At 35.6% G+C, this 23,539-nt stretch overlaps 1 protein-coding gene across 1 annotated transcript in view; it reads right to left on the bottom strand.

Moving 5' to 3' along the window:
- Positions 1–22,266, bottom strand: part of LOC112865883 (synthesis of cytochrome C oxidase 2) — a 29,500-nt gene extending 7,234 nt beyond the window's left edge. The window contains 2 exon segments of the mRNA XM_025928923.1: positions 21,221–21,299; positions 22,192–22,266. Of these exon segments, the coding sequence (XP_025784708.1) occupies positions 21,221–21,299; positions 22,192–22,266 (154 nt within the window).
- Between the last annotated feature and the right edge of the window lie 1,273 nt (positions 22,267–23,539).

Genomic DNA, 23,539 nt, shown 5'->3' with positions numbered 1-23,539 from the left:
CCTGGGGATCAGAACAGCGTCCCCTTTGTCATATTTGTGCACGCACTTAGAAATAGTAAGTTTGTGGGGCGCCTGGGTGGCTTAGACGGTTGAGTGTCCATCTTCGGCTCAGGTCATGATCTCTTGGTTCATGAGTTCGAGCCCCTCGTTGGGCTCTGTGCTGACAGCTCGGAGCCTGGAGCCTGCTTCGGATTCTGCATCTCCTTCTCTCTCTACCCATTCCCCACTTGTGACTCTGTCTCTCTCTGTCTCTCAAAAATAAATGAATAAATATAAAAAAAATAGTAAGTTTGCTTCAAAAGGAAATTTGCACAGAGTTCCCTGGCTTCATCAAAAACCTTTTCAGACAACAAATATTGATGGACTATTGTTCTAGGCTTTATAAGGAAGGCAGAGTTTCTGTCCTCAAGAAACTTACCTTGTATTTGAGCAGAGAAATTCAAATTAAAAATAGTGTTATATCACCAATGAGAGCAGTCAGACTTGGGAGGAATTCTCCAGCTCTTATGGATGCATGTAAACGTGTTATCAGTGTTGTTCCACAGATGCCATTTTAATTATTTCTTAATTAGTCCATGAATTCCTTAAGGAACAGGAACAATGTTCTGTAAGTCTTTGTGTCCTCTGCAGCTTTTAGTACACATTTGTTAAGATCTTGAAGAAATTACTTTCTCGTCTTTGTGAATTGTTTTCTCCTGTTGTCCAATGTCTCAGAAATTTTCTAGGAAAACATCTGGGTTTTCCCATGCTGTGATGTTGTCCTTCAATAGGTGAGATAGCATTTTTTTTTTTTTTTTTTTTTTACCGTAAGTGGATGATATGGCATTTTCTAATCAGAGACTCTTAGGAAGGAAATTAGCATTTTATAGCTATTAATTCATCCCTTGTCCCTAAGCAGAAATGTGACATGTTCCCACCTGTCACCTACTCTAAAGGCTGGTGATATTTTAGTCACGTCTTCAATAAAGAGCTGCATATGAGGGTGGTCCCAGACTGTATTGTTCACTGTTGGTAGAACTGAAGCAAGAACTCTATTTGTCAGAGCTATGCCAAAAATAGCCAAACCATTTAAGACTGTATCGTCATGAATGAAACACCCTGGCAAAGCAGTTTAAGTCCATAGGCTTCAGTGTTTCAGATGTTAACAAACAGTAAGTCCTTGCAGCCTAACAACAAGTTGGAGTGAGGTGCTGAAGAGATAAGTAGGCTTTGAAATAAGATGGAAATGGCTTAGAACCAGGGCCAAATGTCTTACTTGCAAAATGATTACATTACCCCAAAGTCCACCCACCCCTCATTTTTATCCTTTTCATGGCTTTTCAGAAATGAATGCCAGTAAGCTTTTCAGTGCCATTACCACCAAGTTAATGTTTTTCTATTGTGGAATTCAGGAAATCAGAGGCTCAGAATTAATTTTTGAAATTAAGAAAGACTTTTATTATAGATTAGGCAAACTTGTCTTTGTGTAGCTCTTGGTTACAGTGACAGAAGAGTATTTCAGTCTATAGGTATTTGTTCCTTTTAAAATTTAACATATGCAAGGTGCCTGGGTGGCTCAGTCAGTTGAGCGTCTGACTTTGGCTCAGGTCATGATCTCTCAGTTCATGAGTTCAAGTCCTACGTTGGGCTCTGTGCTGACAGCTCAGAGCCTAGAGCCTGTTCCGGATTCTATGTCTCCCTCTCTCTCTCTCTGCCCCTCCCCCACTCACGCTCTCTCTCTCTCTCTCTCTCTCTCAAAAATAAACATTAAAAAAATTAAAACTTAACATATGCTATGGCTTAATAAGATTCTTCCAAGAGAAATCAGAAAATAAATTGTCCAGAGGAGTCCTCTTGTCTCTATTATGAATTTCTGACTATAGTCAATATTAATAGGACATGGGTTGGGGCCCATGTGGAAGAAATCTGTGCTATCAACATATCTTGAAATACTGTGACTGTTAAAGTTACCGGTAATGAATCAATCATAAGTATATAAGCTGTTACTCAGGTGGTAGATTCATATTTTGGATTTATGGGTTAATATTATCCCCCTTCTATATAGGAGGAAATAGTAGCCGTTTAAACAGAAAAACAAAAACAAACTTTATAGTCATATGATATCTCCTGTTTTAGTATCAGTTGGGCACAATTTAGAAATATAATTTGGGTAAAATTATGCCTCAGAATAACTCTGTAAATATTACTAAAAAATTCTGCTGTCTGGAGGCAATACCAATGGACCATGAAGATGACTCCCAGTTAGTGAACAATGACAGGGCTCAGGAGAATGAGACAGTCTTTCATCCTGCCCCTGACTGGGGCCCAAATTCTTGGACTCAGTAAAGGAGCAGTTTGTTCCCAGATGTGCAATGATGGAGTGAGAGGTGATGCTGAAGGTCACCTATTTTAGAACTCTGTTTAGGGGCTTCTGATTCTAGCTGTGATGGAGTACCTCTTACCAACCTACTCTTTCTGATATCAACTATAAAAGATGGGTAAAATTCTAGGTAAACAAACAAAAACAAAAATCTTCATGGACTCATTGAAGAATAACTAGACAGCCAGGACTTGAGGGGCTAAGACCTCATTGAGAAAAAAAAAATATGTGGAAGTGAGTTTTATATTCATTGCTGCTTTTACCCCCTCAGGACATGCCACACAGGCTGAAAAGAAACCAATGTCTTTTGAGTTCTGGCAGCCTCACTGGGTGTACAATAAAAATTTGGAATTTAAAGCTACTAAGACAACTAGGACCTGAAAGATCTTTGTACTGAAAAGAGAAATCTGCAGAGAATCGCATGCAGCACTCTTTGTGCAGTTTTCCTTTGAGTCATTTGCTTACTTCTTTTTTTTTTTTTTTTTTTTTTTTTTTTTTTTTTTTCAACGTTTATTTATTTTTGGGACAGAGAGAGACAGAGCATGAACGGGGGAGGGGCAGAGAGAGAGGGAGACACAGAATCGGAAACAGGCTCCAGGCTCTGAGCCATCCGCCCAGAGCCTGACGCGGGGCTCGAACTCACGGACCGCGAGATCGTGACCTGGCTGAAGTCGGACGCTTAACCGACTGCGCCACCCAGGCGCCCCTCATTTGCTTACTTCTAAGCTGTATGTGCACAGGATGAGACACATAGAAACTCAGCAGAATACAGTTGTAAAGAGGCGACAAAGCTAAGCTGTACGTATTTTGACAAATTGATGGTACTGAGAAAAAACTGGAATTCAAGTTTGCCAAGAAGGGTCCCTCATAAATACATCTGACTTTCATGTGAGATTCCTAAAGGGCCATCCCCTAGGAAAAAAGACAAGAATGGAAGGTCAGCAAATTTATGAGGTCAGCATAACTTGTAAATTAAGACCTAGTAAGGAAATTACAAAAAGGAAAATTTTAAAACCAATTTCTTATATAAGTATAGATTAAAAATCTTAAATAGAATATTAGCAAATCAAACCCTTCATGACCAAGATGAGTTTATTCTAGAAATACATGGTTGATTTAATATTAAAAATTCAATCATCATTAATATGCCACAGGAAGAATTTGAGAAAACCACATGGTCATCTCAGTAGATTCAGAAAAAGCATTTGATAAAATTCAATACCGTTCATGCTAAAATCTCCTAGGATCTAGAAATAGAAAGAACTGTTCTTAACTATTAGTGGATATCTCTAAAAAACATACATAATAGGGAGATAGTAAATGCCTTCTTTCTCTAAGTCAGGAATAACACAAGGATGTTCAATATCACCATTTTAATTCAATATTGTACAGGAAGGTGTAGCCAGTGCAACAGACAAAAAAAAATGAGTCTTAAGAATTTGAAAAATTTTAAATTTCATTATTTGGAGATGATGTGATTATGTTTATAGAAAATCCAAAATAATCTATAAACAAAATAAATTAGGCTTGATAAATGAATTAGCAAGGTAACTAAATACAAGGTAACTATAAAAAAACCTATTTTTTATATAGCAGCAATAAATATACAGATAATTCATTTAAAAAATGATACTCTTTACAATGACATAAAAACATTAAACACCTAGAAATAAATAAATCAAACAAAAAACTACAAGATATTATTGAGGTAAATGAAAGAAGAACTAAGTAAAAGAAGGGATATGCTATTTCTAAAGATTAGAAAATGCAATGCAAAGATATCTGTTCTCCCTAAACTGATTTATAGATTTAATGCAATGTCAATCAATATTCCACTAGCACTTCTGGGTGTCTAGGTAGCTTAGTTGGTTAAGTGTCCAACTCTTGATTTAAGCCCAGTTCATGATCTCATGGTTTATGAATTTGAGCCCTGCATTGGGCTCTGCGCTGAGTGCAGGGCCTTCTCGGGATTCTCTCTCTCTCTCTCTCTCTCTCTCTCTCTCTCTCTCTCCCTCCCTCTCTTAAAAATAAATAAATAAGCTTAAAGAAATTCCACTAGCACTTCTATAAATGAAAATTTATAAAGTAATTCTAAAATTTTTATGGAAAAGCAAAAGATCTAGAATAGTCAAGACAATGTGAAGATCAAAATTTGAGGACGTAAGCCACCAAATGTCAATACTTTCATAAAAGTCTAAAATTAAAGCATTATTTTTTTGGCACAAAGATAGATAAATAGACCATTGAGCAGAATAGTGGGTCCAGAAATAGATCTACACATATACAGTCACTTGACTTTCAACAAAGATGTAATTTTAATGCAATGTAATTTTAAATTACAGAGATGTAATTTTAATGTAATTTAATTTTGAGGAAAAGATTTAAAAAGTAAATTGAACTAGATTAATTGAACTGGATTATGCACATGGAAAAAAATATCTTGACTCCTACCTTATACCATACAAAAAATTAATTCTTTTTTTTTTTTTTAATTTTTTTTTTTTTTATTTTTTTTTTCAACGTTTATTTATTTTTTGGGGGACAGAGAGAGACAGAGCATGAACAGGGGAGGGGCAGAGAGAGAGGGAGACACAGAATCAGAAACAGGCTCCAGGCTCTGAGCCATCCGCCCAGAGCCCGACGCGGGGCTCGAACTCACGGACCGCGAGATCGTGACCTGGCTGAAGTCGGACGCTTAACCGACGGCGCCACCCAGGCGCCCCCAAAAAATTAATTCTGGATTGATTTAATGTATGTAGTTAGTTAAATATAGAATGCTTAAATGTAATATGCTTAAATGTGAAAAGTAAGACAGTAAGTTTTTTAAAGGTGATCATACAACAAGATTTCCATGACCATTGGTTGAGGAAAGATTTCAAAAAAGGACACAGAAACACTATATAAAGGATAAACTTGACATATTGTGTGTGATTAAAAAATTACAAAATTCCTTTAATCAAAAGATACTATGAAGAGAGTTAAAACTTAAGCCATAGAGGGGGAAAAGCAGTTTAAATTGCATATATCTAGCAAAGATTACTATGAAGAAATAGTAATAAAGAAATAGGAAGACAATCCAAATAAAATAGGCAAAAGACTTGAATTGGCAGTTAGGAATATATGCAAATTGTTCATATGAAAGGACATTCAACATCATTAATTAATAGAGTTATGCACGTTATATCTACAATGACATAGCACCACCCATTCAACAGTGACTACAATGAGAAGAAAAAAAAAAAAAGAACAGGTAACGCCAATTGGTAGTAAGAATGTAGAATAATGAATTCTTACACACTGCTGGGGGAATGTAAATTGGTACCCCTGCTGTGGAAAACAACTTGCAGTATCTACTGAAATTAAATACACATAAACCTCATGTCACAGAAATTCCAATCTTAGGTATACACCTAACAGAAATGCATACATATGTTCACCAAAAACATATACAAAATGTTTATATTACCATTATTTGCAAGAGTTCCAGAATGTAAATAACCCAAATGTTCTTCAGTAAGTTGTGGTATATTTTACAATAGACACTGAAGAAAGATCCAACTACAGCTACAAGTAAAAATTTGGATCAATCTCACAGATAAAATGTTGAGCAAAAATGCCAGACTCAAAAGAGTACATACTATAAGATAATGTGTGATTCCATTTATATAAAGTTCAACAAAAAACCCACTAATCTATGGTGATGAAGTCAGAATTGGTTACCTTTCGAGGAATAATGATTGAGACTGATTGAGAAAGGACAGGGGGAGGTTTCTCAGGTGCTGATAATAGCTTTGGTCTTAATTTACATGGTAACCTGAGTGTGTTGAATTCATAAAAATTTGTTGAGCTGTGCTCTTTATTATATAAACAGTGATCTTTAATGTATATATATTCTATCTCAATACATAAGTTTACCATGAAGAATCCCCCCTCCCCATGTATTTTTAGTGATAAATTCATACCATTTCAAAATATCAGGCTTTTGATCCTACTTTGAAAGAACATTGCCTAGTGATAGGTTTTTATAGTTAGGCAGTTGTAAGATTATACCTACTGTATACCAGTTGTAAGATTATAAAGTTGTACTATTATAGCTATTACTTGGAAAGCAGACCACAGTTCTTTGTGTCATCTTTATTACAACCCATCTATTTAAAAAGATCCAACTAGTTATTTTATTTCTATTTATAATGGTGAATCATTCTACAGTGATATATTCTACAGTCAACTCTAAACAACACCAGATTTATCAATAGTTTGGGTCTCAGCAAACTTGTGGTGATTCTCAACTGGTCTTGGTAGCTTAAGGAAAGCTCCATTTTAGTAAGGAAGTGGTTCTGGCTTAGCTTCAAGTAGCTGAGTGAATTTATCTTGGCCTTGAAACATCAAAGGCAGTTGGGTTGAATTTGGCTGTGTGCATGTATGTTTTGTCTGCTACTATTCATTTTGGGTAACTGGGAAACAAAATTCTACTTAATTTTAGGGTCTTTAAACATATGGCTATTTTAATGAGTATAACACTGGATTATATCCTTAAAATAGCATGATTAAGGGTTTATAGAAAAATATTAAAATCTTCCAACCATGACCTTCATTACTAGCTAGTGTGTCAATGTACAATTCACAGAACTAACCACACCAGGTCCTTAAAAGTTCAATGTAGTTTGATTGAATAAATAGTAAATGAAGGACTTATGATGCCTTATTCTTTTTTTTTTATTTTTTTTTGACGTTTATTTATTTTTGAGACAGAGAGAGACAGAGCATGAACGGGGGAGGGTCAGAGAGAGGGAGACACAGAATCTGAAACAGGCTCCAGGCTCCGAGCTGTCAGCACAGAGCCTGACACGGGCTCGAACTCACGCACCGTGAAATCATGACCTGAGCCGAAGTCGGCCACTTAAACGACTGAGCCACCCAGGCGCCCCTGTGATGCCTTCTGATATTAATTATTGATATATCTTCTTTAGCTGACCCTTCTATTCATAGGTAATAAAATAGACATTATGATTCCTTGATATTCAGGTATTAAGTTGGTCATCTTAAAAATAAAGTCAAGATGCGGTAATAGCACAAATGTCTTAAGGAATTGTCATTGTTATAGCTGAAAAAGTGCATTAATTACCAAATTATAAGCCCATGATGTCAAGGATCTGAAGAATAGACAAAAAACATTTCCAGAACAGTGCTGTGCTGCTTGTCATTTGCTCACCGCCTCTTAGGCTAGTCTTATTAACAAAAAAAATTGGAGATTTAAAAAAAGAATTTTCAGAAATTTCAGAGAAAATGAAAACTCTAATTTCTATTTTGGTGTGATAACTAATAGAGGGTTTGTACATACTCTATGAACATGGGTCTTTTAAAAATGATGAAATTAAGAAAGTAGATAAAAAAGTAATAGTGGCTAGCTAGCCTGGATTTTTCTCAAAGCGGAGCTTGAATGAAGGCTTGGATGAAAGTTTATTTGGAATGTAATTTCAGGGTCCTGGGGTGAAGAGTAAGAGAAATTAATAAGGGAATTGGTTAGTGTTATCATGGTGTATCTTTTCTCATCTTTATACATTTAACCTATTCTTGTTTTTAATATTTAAAGTGAATTTCTTATAGGCAGCTTACAGTTAGGTCTTACATTCTTATCCAATATGACAAACTCTACTTTTAAATGGGGCTGTTTGGGTACTTTAGGTTTTAGATTTTAGGTAATTAGATTTCATGTGATGATTCTTTTGTTGGATTTAACTCAACTATATTGTTGTTTGCTTTTTAAAATTCTATCTGTTCTTTTGTTTGTTTTTCTCTTTTCCTGCCGTTTTTTGGAATTAAAGAAATGATTTAATTTTATCTCTTCTGTTGGCTTAATAGAGACACTTTTTTGGTGTTATTTTAGAAGTACTTTAAGCCTTGTAGCATACCTCTTTAACTTACGACAGCCTACTTTTAAGTGACATTGTATTGCTTCATGAATAATATGATAAACTAACAAAGTTGTACTTCTATTTCTTCCCTCCAGGCCTTTATGCACTGTTGTCATATGTTTTTATTTCTATATATGTTAAAAATCTCATACTTCTTGATTATTATTTTTGCTTTAAACAGTTGATTATATTTTAGAGATTTATATAAATAAAATAAGAGAAATATTTATAAACATAGTCTGTATTTACCTGTGTAGTTACATTTGTGGTGCTCTTCATTTCTTTGTGTAGATCTATGTGTTTTCCTGGTATTATTTTTCATCTGCTTAAAGGTCTTCTTTTCATATATTCTATAACGTAAGTTCAATGTTTTGAACTGAATAGTTTTATTCATCTTTCTGATGCATGGAGTTTGTTGAGCTTCTTGGATCTGTGAATTTATAGTTTTCATCAAATTTAGAAATTTTGCTGCAAATATTTCTTCAATATTTGTTTCCTTCACAATACTTTAGAGATTAAAGTATATATATTAAGCTATGTTAGTGGTTTTATTCTTCGTGTTTCATTTTGGAGAGTTTATATTGCTGTGTACTTACGATCATCTTCGTATCTAGAATGTCAGTCTTTAAAGATATCCTTTTCTTCAAACAGAAATACAGACTCAGACAAACCCAATCAAAATCTGAATTTTTATCTTATTTTATTTTTTTTGATAGAATAGAAATGCAAAGGGTCAAGAATAACTAAGACAACTTAAAGAATACAAATAATAGGAAACATTCTGTTAAATATCAAAACTTACAAATCTATTAAGTGAGTATAGTAGTGGTAGAAGTATCCCAAATAGGATAGTAAAACAAATTACTGGACCTAAAAATAGGCCCAAGGATATATGAGCTTTTATCTTTAAAAAGAAAAAAGAAAGGATGGCACTGAAAAGCTGAGTAGAAGGGATAGCTTTTTCAACAAAAGGTGCTGGGGCAGTTGGATATCCATTTTGGAAAATGAAACTAGACACCTACAAATCACCATACATAAAAATCAATTATAAAATTTTATTTTAATATGTGAAAGGCAAAACAGTTAATATTCTGGAAAATAAAATAGGAGAATATCTTCAGAATTTCAAAGTAGGAAACAGTTTCTTAAGGGCACAAAAGAAAGAAAAGGGGAAAAAAGGCATAAGAAGGAGAGAAGCCAATCATAGAGTATTGGAATGATACTGAATAAATAATTTAGTTTACTAAGGACACCACAAATAAAGTGAAATTCAATCCATGTAGTGAGATAATCTGTAAAAAATACAACTAAGAATACAAAAAGGACTTCTACAAAAGAAGTAACAAGAATAAAATAGAACCTCCCCCTCCCCCCCCAAAAAGGCAAAAGATTTAAACTGTCAGTCCACAAAGAGAAAGTTCAAAAGGCCAGTAAACATATACAAAGTGCTTAACCTTATCGGATCAAAAAAATGCAAATTACACGACAGTGAGACACCACAACATAATCATTGGAACACCAAAAATTGTGTATATGATACATAATTATATAATAAATATATATATAATTTTCGCTATTCCAGTGATAACATATATATGTCTCTATATAAATTTAGAGATTAATATAAATATAAACATGCATAATATTAAATATAAATATATAAAAACCATACGTATATGGCAATTTCAAATATTGGGAAGGATATGAAGGAACAAAGACATATTGCTGATGGCAAAGTAAGTGGCTACAAATATTTTGGAAAATTGTTTAGTATTATCAAGTAAATTATACATAAACAACCAAACAATACTAAACTTTAGTTTGTAAGATGCATAATCACTTGGGAAAGTAAAACATGAAAATAATATACAATAAAATTAATGTGTAGGTTTTCTCTGAGAGAGGGAGGAAATGTGCTTGGAAAAGAGATCTACAGGTAATATTTTTCTTGGCCAGGGTAGTGGTGTATATAGATGTGCTTTATATATTGATATCTCATGTCATTCGCTCTAGATATGAATATTTTACAGTAAAAATTTAAATAAAATAAATGTAGCCAATATGAAACAGAGGCAGTTATTAGCTCTGTTAAAACAAATGTTTGTGCAAGAAAGAATGTGTAATCAAAATATACTATGTGGTTCAGCTCAAAACACTTTTTGTCTTAGTATTATAATATAACTTTATAGAAACTCAGAATTTTTTTTATGTTGGTTTGCATTCTGAAACTTTACTGAATGTGTTTATTAGTTCTAAAAGATTTTTGTGGAATCTTTTCGAATTTTTATGTATAAGATCATGTCATTTGCAAATAGAGGCCACTGTACTTCTTCCTTTTCAACTTGGGTACCTTTTATTCCTTTTTCTTGACCTAATTGCTTTGGCTAAGACTTCTACTACTATGATGAATGGAAATAGTGAGAGTGGACATCCTTGTCATGTTCCTGATCTTGGAGGAAAAGCTTTCAACCTTTCACCATTGAGTAAGATGTTAGTTGTGAGCTTGTATATATGGCTTTTACTATGTTGAGGTAAATTCCTTCTACATTCCCTCCTTCCCTCTGAGGAAATGTGTACATTAATTTTATTGTATATTACTTTCATGTTTGATTTTCTTGAATAATTATGCATCTTATAAACTAAAATTTAGTCTTGTTTTGTTGTGTTTATATATAGTTTACTTGATAATACTAAAATTTTTTTTATTTTCTATACCTACTTTTTGAAAATTTTTATCATAAGATACTGAATTTTGTCATATGCTTTTTCTGCATCTATTGAGGTTATAATATGATTTTTATCTTTGATTCTATTTGTGTGGTTTTTTTTTTTTTTAATTTTTTTTTTTTTCAACGTTTATTTATTTTTGGGACAGAGAGAGACAGAGCATGAACGAGGGAGGGGCAGAGAGAGAGGGAGACACAGAATCGGAAACAGGCTCCAGGCTCTGAGCCATCAGCCCAGAGCCCGACGCGGGGCTCGAACTCACGGACCGCGAGATCGTGACCTGGCTGAAGTCGGACGCCCAACCGACTGCGCCACCCAGGCGCCCCTATTTGTGTGGTTTATTACGTTTATCAGTTTGCATATGTTGAACCATTCTTGCATCCCAAGAATGTATTCCACTTGATCATGACATGTATTCTTTTAATGTACTGTTATGTTTAGTTTGCTAGTATTTAGTTGAAGAGTTTTACATCTATATTCACCAGGAATATTGGTCTGAAGGTGGAGAAAGGATAATTTCTTCATAAATGGTGCTGGAAAAACTGGATATCCACATGCAAAAGAATGATTGGATCGCTATCAAAAATTGAAGTGGATTAAAGACTTAACATAAGACATGAAACCATAGAACTCTTAGAAGAAAAGATAGGGAAAAAGCTCCCTAACGTTGGTCTTGCCAATGACTTTTTGGATATGTTACCAAAAGCACAAGTAACAAAAGCAAAAATTCACAAGTGGGACAATATCAAACTATAAAGCTTCTGCACAGCAAAAGAAATAACAAAGTAAAAAAGAAACCTATGGAATGGGAGAAAATATTTTCAGATCACCTATCTGATAAGAGGTTAATATCCAAAGGAATACATATGACCCAATAGCAAAAAAAAAAAAAAATACTATTAAAAAATGGGCAATTGACCTGATTAGACATTTTTCCAAATAAGATATTCAAGTCATTAGTAGGCAATTAGTGCTCAACATCACTAATTGTCAGAGAAATGCAAATCATAACGACAATGAGATATCACGTCATACCTTTCGGAGTTACTATTCAAAAAGACAAGAAATAACAAGTGTTGGCAAGGAAATAGAGGAAAGAGAACGATTGTATTAGTATTGGTGGAATGTAAGCTGGTGGAGTCACTATAGAAAACAGTATGGAGGTCCCTCAAAATAGCCAAGACATGCAAAAAGAAAATCTGGTGTCTATATATAAACAGTAGAATATTAGCCATAAAAAAGAAGGAAATCCTGACATTTGCAACGATGTGGATGAAGCTTGAGGGCATTATGCAAAGTGAAATAAGTCAGATAGAGAAAGACAAATACTGCTTGACCTCACTTATATGTGGAATCTGAAAAAGCTGAACTCAGAAACAGAGAGCAGATTGCTGGTTGCCAAGGGTTTGGGGGTGGGGAAAATGAGTAGATCTTGGCCAAAGGATATAAACTTCCAGTTATAAGATGAATAGGTTCTCGAGAAACTAACATACAGCATGGTGACCATAGTTAACAATACTGAATTATATACTGGACGGTTGCTAAGACAGTAGATCTTCAATGTTCTCGCAATCATCACCACAACAAAAAAGATGGTAGTTACGTGAGGTGATGGATATGTTCACTAATATTATTGTGGTAATCATTTATAATACATACACTTAACAAATCATCACATAGTATGCCTTAAACGTACACAATGTTATATGTCAGTTATATCTCAATTAAATTGGAAAATATAATCACAGTATTTTCATTTAATAAAAAATTGTGGTTATCTGTTTTGAGAAGGACATGGGGGAATTATGAGTTGGGGTAGTTATCTAAGAGAATTAAATCCTCTTTTTCTATGAAAGAAATCAATAGATGATGTTTAATGTTGAAAAAATATATAGAAATAGAAGCCAAATGTGTGAATGTGAAGGTAAATTGAAGAGAAAACAGTTAAGGGAATTAAAATTTGTTGCTCCCGGGAAAGATTTGGAAAAGGAGTGGGCTTAGGGAAGATACTGCTTTCTGTTTCTTGGGGAGAAGTATGGGGAAAGTGGCTAGCCTTATAGTTTAAATAAGCCTATTAAACTATGTATGTTTTATTTGATGCAAATAAGAATAAAAATAATAAGGAAAGCCATTGGTAGCACAAACAGATTGTGAGCAAATACTTTTCCAAGGACAGCACGATATAACCCCTTTGCTCCTTGAGAGTATTCAGTCAGTAAAAATAGATGGCCAGTCATGAGTAAAAACAAATAATGATTTCTTTTCAGTAGTGCAAATATATTTATGCACAAAACACAAAAACTAATAATTCATGCTAAATTAAGTAGGCATGTATACACACACATATGCAAGACACATGCATAGTATATTTCTTATTTTATCTTAATTCTTATTTTTTAATTTGAATACTAGAAGTTGCCTTCCTGTAAGGGACTAGTTCAACTTGGACCAAACTCCAATGCCAGAGTTTGTGGCAGTTCAAAGCTGCCCCATGAATCAGCCCTTTACTTCTTTTACAATGCTTTATTTGTATGTAAAGTTTATTCGCTTTCAGTGTTTTCCTCCAAAAAGCCAATCATACTCCAAATTCCTGAGCTTTGAAACCTCATTGAGGAAAAGAGAAGTCATAATAAATGATATCATCTCCCCCCCCACTCCTTACTTGGTCTTCTGCCCTCTTGCTGGCTCTCCTTCTGCTTCAGTGCTTGCCAAAGGCCAGCTGCCTTCTGCCTGACCTTCCTCTTGGTCTGGAAGTCCCTGTAAAAGTGTCGTGCAATCGCTCTAGACAACTCCTACTCTTGGGGTGGGGGGGGGGTGCGCTGTGAGTGGGGTGTGTGGTTCTTGCCAGTTTGGTCTGCCTTCTTAACCTCCTGGGAATTCTGGTACATAAATTTGCTCCATCTTAACAAATATGTAAATATATTATTTATTTATTTATACCTCTGAGGTATAAGACTCAAAATTTCCTTGTTCTTACTGACACTCCATATATCTCATTAATTTTTTTTACCAATCTGAAGGGTAAAATATTTGTGTCTTTTTGGCTTAATGTACATTTTTTGATACTTAGTAAGGCTGAGTATCTTTTTAAATATATTTACTGTATTTCTTTTTCTGTGAATGGCTTGCTTATAACCTGTGCTCATATTTCCATTGTGTTGTTTTCTTTTTCTTACATAATATAGAAATAGGAACTCCTTATAGATTTTGATTAAAACTTTGCCTATTGTATGCATTGCAAATATATATATATTTTTCTTTTCTGTCATTTAACTTTTGTTGTAGAGTCTTTTCTTGAATAAAAGTTTTAAATTTTTAAGTAGTATTGGTGGTCTTTCCTTCTATGTTTCTGGGCTTGCTTTTGATATTCTTGCTAACCTCGGGGTGATGGTAAAAGTTATACTATATTTAGTGCTACTAATGTTATGGTTTTAGGGTTTACATCTTTAATTCACCTGGAATATATTTATTTGTTCACATTTCTATGCTGTAAAATAAGAACAACTTTTCCCCAGATGTTTGGCCGGCTGACTCAACGGTTTTTTACTGAATAGTCAATCCTTGCCCCTGATTTGAAAAGTTCTCTATGTCATGTATTAAATTTATATATGTGTGTATGGGTGAGTTTACACATGTACATCTGTTTCTGTCCTTTCTATTTTACCTGTTAACCTCACAGGATTTTAGTGGAACTAGAAGAGAAATGGAAATTACCCAGAGATCCTGAGAAGATGGAAAAAGGCAGGAGAGAGGAGAGGCAAGATGTTTCAGGGTAGACATTTAATTAAAAAAAAAAAAACTATATATATATATATATATATATATATGTACATATATATACATATATATGTATGTATATATATGTTGAACTATGTGAATGTGTTACAAATTCAAAAGTTAAACTAAAAATATAAACTGCACAGTCAGTTAAAGTTCTGGTATTGCTTTGGTTTTTTTGTTTCCCCATTGTTTACTTTTATTTTAAATTTCTTCTTGATTACTTTAGAATTATTCTTTTATTTATTTTCTTGTAATAAAATTGCCTTTAATCACTTGAAAAATTATTTAGCATATTTTTAAACTGACAATTCATCAGTTTTTTAGTGGATAATGATTTGCATTCATAAATGAACTAGTTTCTGTGAGCGCAGAAAATGGTATGTATAATGTGCTTCCTGCTCAGAAGAAACTTGTGATCAGATTAGGCATGTAACTTATATTCATACAACTAGAATTATTCCTTTAAATGGTGTGTGTGTGTGTGTGTGGTGGGGGTGTGGATGTGGTGTGGGTATGTCTGTGTCTGTGTTACTATGTTGCATTTGAGAGTAGAAAGTTAAATATATATTTTCAAAAATAATTGTTTATATTTCTGATGTTCTACCCATTAATAACTCACTAATTTTAATGGAATGGAAGATTTTTATGGTAGTTTACTTGGCATAGTTGAGAAAAAAAAATGTTGCTGGAATTATTCACTATGGCTTTGACTTGCATATATACTTGGTTCATTTGCATATTGCCTCAAGGGAATTAATATTTGACTACATGAAGTTTGACCCAGCCCACATGGGCCATCTGGGAGAGGAGTTTCACTAGTCAGTCACTCAGTGACTGAAATGTGAGAAAAGATTGAAAGCCAAGGATAGCTTTCTTTTGAGTCTCTTAAATGGATATGATCCAGACTGAAGAATCTTTACACATATGCAGTGAATTCTGCTATTACAAATAATAATGGCTTTCATGGTTTTAGAATTGCCTTTGGGTTCTGCATGTAGTTCATGATATTCCATTTTATACTATTTTGTATTTAATGAAAATTTTATTTGAGGGGAGCCTGGGTGCCTCAGTCGGTTAAGCATCCAACTCCTGGATCATGAGGTCATGATCTTATGGTTCATGAGTTAAAGCTCCCCATCAGCCTCTGCACTGACAGCACAGAGCCTGCTTGGGATTCTCTTTCCCCCCCTCTGTCTGCCCCTCCCCTGCTTGTTTTAAATCTTCCTGACTTCAGTGATGCATATCCTCTCTATACCTACTAGCATGTGGGCATGACTTCTGACATTCTTTTTTGTCTTATTTGTCCAACTAAGAGTGCAAGTTTTAGGCTGTGATCTCTTTATGGCTGGTATATATTTACATAAAATGTTTCCCTTTCTACTTGATTTAGCTGATATCTAGTTTTTCTGTTGATAATGGGCATTGCAGACAATTAAAATTCTGTGATATAGGGCAAGAGCAGGTCTCAGATTACTCTATTTTTTTTTTTTTTAGCTACCTCAACATTTATGTAGTATCGATTTAGTGGCAAAACTACTAAATGTTTGACGTATTTTTTTAATATTGTTACTAACCCTTTTCTACATTACTTTTTGTTTGTTTGCTTGTTTCCCTATACTAAACACTGTTTACTAGAGCAATGGGTGACATCTTGCTCTTCTCCTTATGCTAGGTGGGCCCGTCCTCCTGGGGAAAGAGGAAGAGCAGCCCACCTCTTAGAGGGTACTCAGAGTACACTTCTGCCTTTTCCCAGCCCCAGGCAGTGACGTTGAGGTGTGGACTAGGTGGAGAGAATGTGCAGCTATGTCATTTATTCCTCAACTGACTGTCAATTGTTATGGGAGAACTTCTGTATCAGTAGGACCCAGACAACTTCTCAGGTGTGCAGGCTCATGGCAAACCTTTGATATATCACTAGAATTATTTCTGTCAGTACGTCTTGATGTGCCTAAGAGAACCCTCCCAAACTCTTCCTGTCTTTTCTCCAAGGTGTGGATAACTAGACCACTTGATATTCTACCTCTGATTACCATTTGCTTTATTTGTATGTGGATTATTTACTTTTATTAGCATCAGTGGGAATCCCGCTGCCAGGAACTCTGGGAGTAGAGCATAAGCAATTCTGTCTCTGTTTTGACTTCCTTCTATTTGGGCAAACTCCAACCACAGTTGGTTCACCTCACTTTTGGAAATGTATCTTGGTGCAAATTCCTCAGTCTTAATTTATCTGTCTCCCCATAATTCCGGGTGAACTCTCTGTCCACATTCCTCTGAAGCCAGTGGCTTCTCCCACTCCATTAATGCTGGACCCTGACGACATCACTTCCTCTGGGTGTGTATCCAGTCCCTGAGCAACACTGCCTGCCAGCACCACTGCGGTAGCCCAGATCTCAGCTCCTCCTTCCAGAATTGTTGTCACTGCCTTCAGAATGTTCTCCTCTTCCCTCTTTGCTTTCTTCTTTGTCGCATCTTCCTAACACATTATTTTTCCCAAAATATTTCTTCCATTATGTCACTTTCCAATGACCATAATTGTTCTTGGTTACTCATCAAATATAAAACAAGTTCTTGGGGCACCAGGTGGCTCAGTTGGTTCAACTTCTGACTCTGGATTTTCAGCTCACGGTTGGTGGGATTGAGCCCTCTGCTGAGCAGGGAGCCTGCTTGGGATTCTCTCTCTCTCTCTCTCTCTCTCTCTCTTTCTCTGTCTCTCTGTCTCTCTGTCTCTCTCTCTCTCCCCCTCTCTCAAAATAAATAAATAAACATTAAAACAAACAAACAAATAAGCTCTTGTGCATCAAGTCTTGCCGTGACGTCTGTGCTCCAGTCAGTCTAAACTCTGTAGTGCTCCCCAGCCTTTCTGCAGCCACCTGTTATCTTTAAGCCGTCTTACATTTTATTAAGATAAATCCCATTCTGCTCAAGTTTTAGCCTACTCACATCTCCTCTGTGAAATCTTCTTTAATAATTAAATCTTCATCCCACAACCTTTTCTATCTCAATTCTAACAGCAAATTGAGAGTCTGTAACACATAATTTAACCCTTTTAGCTTCCTATGGTTATTTCATTCTGTATAGGTTAGGAGGTACACTTGGCTACTTATAAGAGACCTGACTATGGTGGCCTGAATATGACAGATACTCATTCTCATGTAATGAAGTGTCAGGAGGTAGGGAGTTCACAGTTGCTACAGTGGCCCCTTGTAGCTTTCCGTTCTTCAGTTCCTCAGGTCTGGTCCACAACTTGAAAAGATACAAAATGCTGCAGTAGCTCAGTCAAGAGGAAAGAAGTGGAGTAGGTGGTCAGGCTATTTTGAAAAGCTTTTCTGGAAGTGGTACCCATTGAAAGGTCACCGTCTTCTGCAAGGGAAATGTAATCTTTGAGACATTCACATCACTGCTCCCCCAAATCTAGGGATACTGTTAATAGGGAATGAAGGAAGATGGCTACTGTGGGCCCCTCTCAGTCCATGTGATGCATGCATAAATGTGAGGCTCCCCATTCACTGTAGCTGCAGGGACACAGCAAGTGTCTGCTTTGCTTTCCTGATCAGTGGTGACATAAGTAAACTGTAAATGTTTGACAAATCGGGATGTTCCCTGCGGTCAGGAAGACGATTTCTTTTTTACTTTATCTCATACTCATCACTCTCATACAAGAAATATGTACAAAGAGATAAAAAATTTTAAACAACTACAGAAGATAAAAATAAATGTGAAACTTGTTCATTTGTGAACACCGTTTTGTTCTGTTGAAGAAAACAATTATATAGGTGTAGCTGGATTGTGATGCTTACACTACAGGGTTAGAACATTCAACAAATGTCTAGTAATTACTCTTCACCATGGCACACACTTCTGGGTCTGCGTGACATGCAGATTTTTTTGACATTCATCATAAATTTGCAGACTTTGGGGGCAATTAATCCAGTGGTTTGTCTAACCCAAGTAAACTGGCTTTGTATTCTTCCCAGAATTTAAACAAAGAATATGCATGATAAATATTTGCTATTTGTGATGCTGTTGTGGGTGGTCATTAGGAGCTTCAACTGAAGGGTGTTTTCCTACCTTTGTCAGACACAAAGCAAGCCTCCTTTTGTCTCCTGATCACAGCTCTAATTTTCCCAGCTGGGTGAATGCACCAAGTTGAGAATCTGAGAGGCCTTAACATTAGCAAAATCTACAAAGTGCCAGAGGGGCACAAAACCTGCGTAGGACACAGTTCGCTCTCCAGGCTTGGCGGTGCGGTTGCCACAGCTACCAAAGCTGCTGATTTCTCTGCTTTGTGTTCACGTGGGAAGAGAAGCTTTCAAGGTGACAGTGGCTTCATTATATAACCGACACTGCAATTCATTTTCTTTAATATTCGCATTTTAATCTACGGTGCCTTGTCCTAAATAGGACTTTTCCTTGGGAATACTGTTCATTGGGGGATGGGTGGACAAAGTTTTATACAATCAGGATGGACAGATCATAAGGTGAATGAATCTGTAATTATAATTTTTCCCTGGACTTTGCGACCATTCATCCTGTGGCTTGAACCGAAATTAGGGAGTTATTAGCTGCATTGCTGCATCCTCCACAAAGAGAATACAAGAACCACTGATTCACATACATACACATTATATGCACCAGTTTTCAAATAGCAATTAAGATGAAATCACATCAGCCTGTCCTTGGTGAAGTTTAAGTAGATATCCATGTATAATTAAGAGTCATTCTTAAGCCTTGAAGTTCTTTCACACTTTATTTAATGATCTTTAAGCACTATGTGTAAAATAATAATTGCAGATGAGTAGGCTTCGCTTAAAACCAAGTCATATACATAATATAATTGACATATGACCTTCTCTAGGGGAAATTGCATACTGACAGATATATAAGAATGTGCTTAACAGTGTGTTTACCATTTATATATTTCCATTTCTTTTCATAAATATATATTATCAATGATAAAGAGGTCTCTAAATTCCTTCCACTGTCTTGTCTCCAATCTCAGTTTGAAAAAGAATGTGAGTTTTGCCCTTTTTTTTTTTTAATGGAATGGTATTATCAACAGCAAAACACTGAGTGTTTTTTGTTTGTTTGTTTGTTTTGTTTAGGTTAAGAAAGGGCAGCTGAAGCACTGTTTATGAAATTTAGTTAATTTTTCCTTGCTAAAAGAAGGCTCCCTTGGGGTGCTTGGGTGGCTCAGCCGGTTGAGTGTCTGACTCTTGACTTCAGCCCAGGTCATGATCCCAGGGTTGTGGGGTTGAGCCCTCTGTCAGGCTCCATGATGAGTGTGAAGCCTGCTTGAGATTCTCTCTCTCTCCCTCTCTCTCTCCCTCTCTCTCTCTCTCTCCCTCCCTCCCTCTCTCTCTCTCCCTCCCTCCCTCTCTCTCTCCCTCTCTCTCTCTGTCTTTCCCTCTATCTCTCCCTCTATCTCTCTCTCTCTCTCTCTCTCTCTCTATCTCTATCTCTATCTCTATCTCTCTCTCTCCCTCTGTCCCTCTCCCTGCTCGTGCACTCTCTAAAATAAATTTAAAAAATAATAATAAAAAAGAAGACTCCCTTGACCACCATTTGCAGTTCATTAGCACCTTCTATCAGGCCTTGAGTGGGAAGACAACAATTTTTTGGAGCACTCATTGTGTTTTTCTCTCACTTTGTATATGTTGTCTCTTTTAATATAGCACTATTAAGTATTATTATTATGTTGTTTATTGTGCTCACTTTTAAGTATTACTAACTTGTTTTATAGATGAGGCTAAGGAGAGGATTTTTTCATATCCACCATCACAAAGCCAATAAGTAACAGAGATATAGTGGTCTTTCTCATAGAGACACAGGTCTGTCTAATCCCCAAACCCATATTCTTTTTATCAATTTGGGGAGACAAACCCTGACAGGATGACTTCAGATTTGGAGAGATGGTATGATATAATTCTCCTTTGTTTTAGTTTCTAGTAATCATTGAATTACCTTTAAGAAATTTGATATAAACATTGTTAAATATGATCTATATACTGGGTGCCAGGTTTCATCCCCTGCAACCATGTCCCCTGTCTTGCCACAGAGACCTCCACGTTTTTGGAGAGGATCTATTTGTGTCCAGGGAAGCAAAATTTAACCCCAGTTTCAATGGTGTGTCATGTGATGTAGGTGGAGCCAATCATCTTTCTGTTCCTCTGGTACAATGATTAGTTCAACAATTGAGCATGCAACCTTAGTTTGTCTAATCAGTATGAGTCCCAAGACTTAGTTTGGAATGCCAGGGGAAAGGCACTTCTGTTCATTTAGTTAACATAGGATTCTATTTCCCAGCCCCCACTGACTTCAGATTAGGGCATACAACTTAACTGCGGTCAATGATATATAAGAAGTAGTGTGTGGCATGTCTAAGTTGGAGCTTTAAGTGCCCGCATAGTGTTTGCACCATGCCTGCCCCCTCATATAGTACTGGTAACGTCCCACATCAGGGTTGCTCTATCAGCCTGGGTCCTGGAATATGGGCTGTGTGAAATAGAGTCATAGTTGACCTATAATGGAAATGAATAGTAAATGAAAAATACTTTTTTTTGTTGATGTGAGACATTGAAATGTGGGAGTTGTTTTTTTCTGCAACATAACTTAGCATAAATGGTAGGGTATGGAGGTGAGGCTTGGAAGAGCTGCAGCCATTTTTGCCTCATGAGGCAGCCTAATGGCAAAGCTGACATAAGAAGGAAGCAGAGTCCAGGAAATCACAGAGAAAGGCAGATGGAATTCTGATGATGTCACATACCCTTGGCTCATGGCTGATTCACTTAAATAAAAAAGTCAGCTGTAGATCCCTACAGCTGACTTTTTTATTTAAGTGAATCAATATATTTGCTTAAGCTAATTTTAGTTCAGTTTTCTGCTACTTGCAGCCAAAGCAAACAAATTGCTTTATGTATCATACCATAAATTCCACTTCGTTTTCCTACAACAGACATCTGAAGTAACCTTGAAGCCAGCCCAAGTAATTTAGGCTATAAGGTCCTAAAAGTCACTAGCCAGATCAATGATGACAAAGGAAGAAAACCACTCAAGAGGCAAGACATAAAAATAGGTGGATGCCAAATAAGAACTATGTAAGACTACTATACAACTAATAAGATTCAAATGATTTTTTCAAGGATAAGTGAAGAATTTACACTTTTCAAAACAATACCTGTTTGAAAATATATAAACAAAGATTTCTGAAGAGAAGGGTTGGGGGGAGGCACAAGGAGTCATGAAGTGATAAACGGTCTAAAATACTGGATTTTTTTTTCCTGATTAATCATGCAGTTTTTTCACTAGAAAATAATTGAAATTAAGAAAACTATGACAAACAGGTTGTAGATAACAACAAATAGAACTTATAACGCTTGCAAAATTGTGAGGTTTCCCTTTAAGAGTAAGTACCTTGTTCTCAATTGTTGCTACTTCTCGCTGAATTCCCTGAATTGGCAGAATGGACTCAGAACGGGGTCTCACCATGGCCAATATTTCAATTCCAGCAGAGGCAGTTTCTTACTAAGATCAGAACACTTTCTTTCTTTGAAACATCATCAGCTTATGGAATAAACTTTCTGTGTCTACCCCCAAAATGTGAGTAGACATTTGAAAGCAGTAGAGTTGGGTAGTAGTTCTCTACCCAACTAGAGAACCAAAACCAAGAAGTAAACGGTGATATTCTTAGTGAAGGATAATGTGCCAGGAAAACAATAACCATGAAATTATAAAATATAATACCTTTGAATAGTCTCTGTGTACTGAAGTTTGTATTTAATTTTTCATTTTGTTTTCTTTAACAAAATTGAATAGGGAGTATTTTTACATGATTAAATATATAATACAAAGTGCAGTAAAAAGGTTATCTATCACTTTAACCCTCATCAGCCCCACTTTTTTCTGTCACCAGCAGGTCACCATATTATTAATTACTGAGTATTCTTCCAGAATGTCTTTATGCAAGACCAAGGAAATGCAGATATATATTATTTCCACTCTTTCTTCCATAAAATGTAGCACACTATAGACTGCTCTGTATTTTTCTATTTTCACCTAACTATACCTCTTGAAGATCTTTTCTTACCCATACTTCAAGTGCTTTGCCTTTTTTTTCTTACAGTTTTATAGTATTTCTCATGGCATGCATGTACAGTAATCTATTTAAGCAGTTCCTTAATGATGGGAAGCTGGATTACTTCCAATTTTTACTGGTATATACAGTGCTTTTGATAAATAACCTTTACATATGTTGCTTCATACATGTTCATTGCTTATTTTCAGAGAATTAAAATAAAGCCAAACCCTAAAAATAGAGTCATCCTCAATTTTGGCAAGCTTCTAAATCTGAGGGCTCACTTGGGTTATTTTTTACTACCTAAAGTTACTAATTTAGTTTTCACTCTCTAGCTCATTTAGCCAAGAAAAGTGGCTTTCATTTGTAAATAAATACAAGCTACCTATACACTTGGAAAGAAGGGGAAATGTGTCATATATATCCATAGGGCTATCCTAGGACCTCTGCAGAAATACTGCTTCCCAGAAATATGATAGGAGTAAGGGTCATTTCCATAAGAGTTACTAAATAACACATTTACTAGGAAAATCTTGGCTTTCTTTTCTTAGCCTCCATATTTAACTCTGAGGATTTGTCCTCTAAATTGACTCACGTGTATCTCTTCCCTTATATTTCTTTTCTCATCAGCTACATTCTCCAAAATGGTTGCTCTGTACCAATGCTCTTTTTATTCCAACCTGTGTA

Source organism: Puma concolor, chromosome C1 (genome assembly GCF_028749965.1).
Source record: "Puma concolor isolate L17-30 chromosome C1, mPumCon1.1.hap2, whole genome shotgun sequence".
Lineage (NCBI taxonomy): Eukaryota > Metazoa > Chordata > Mammalia > Carnivora > Felidae > Puma > Puma concolor.
The sequence above is the reverse complement of the archived record's forward strand: the minus strand, read 5'-3'. Positions and strand labels throughout refer to the sequence as shown.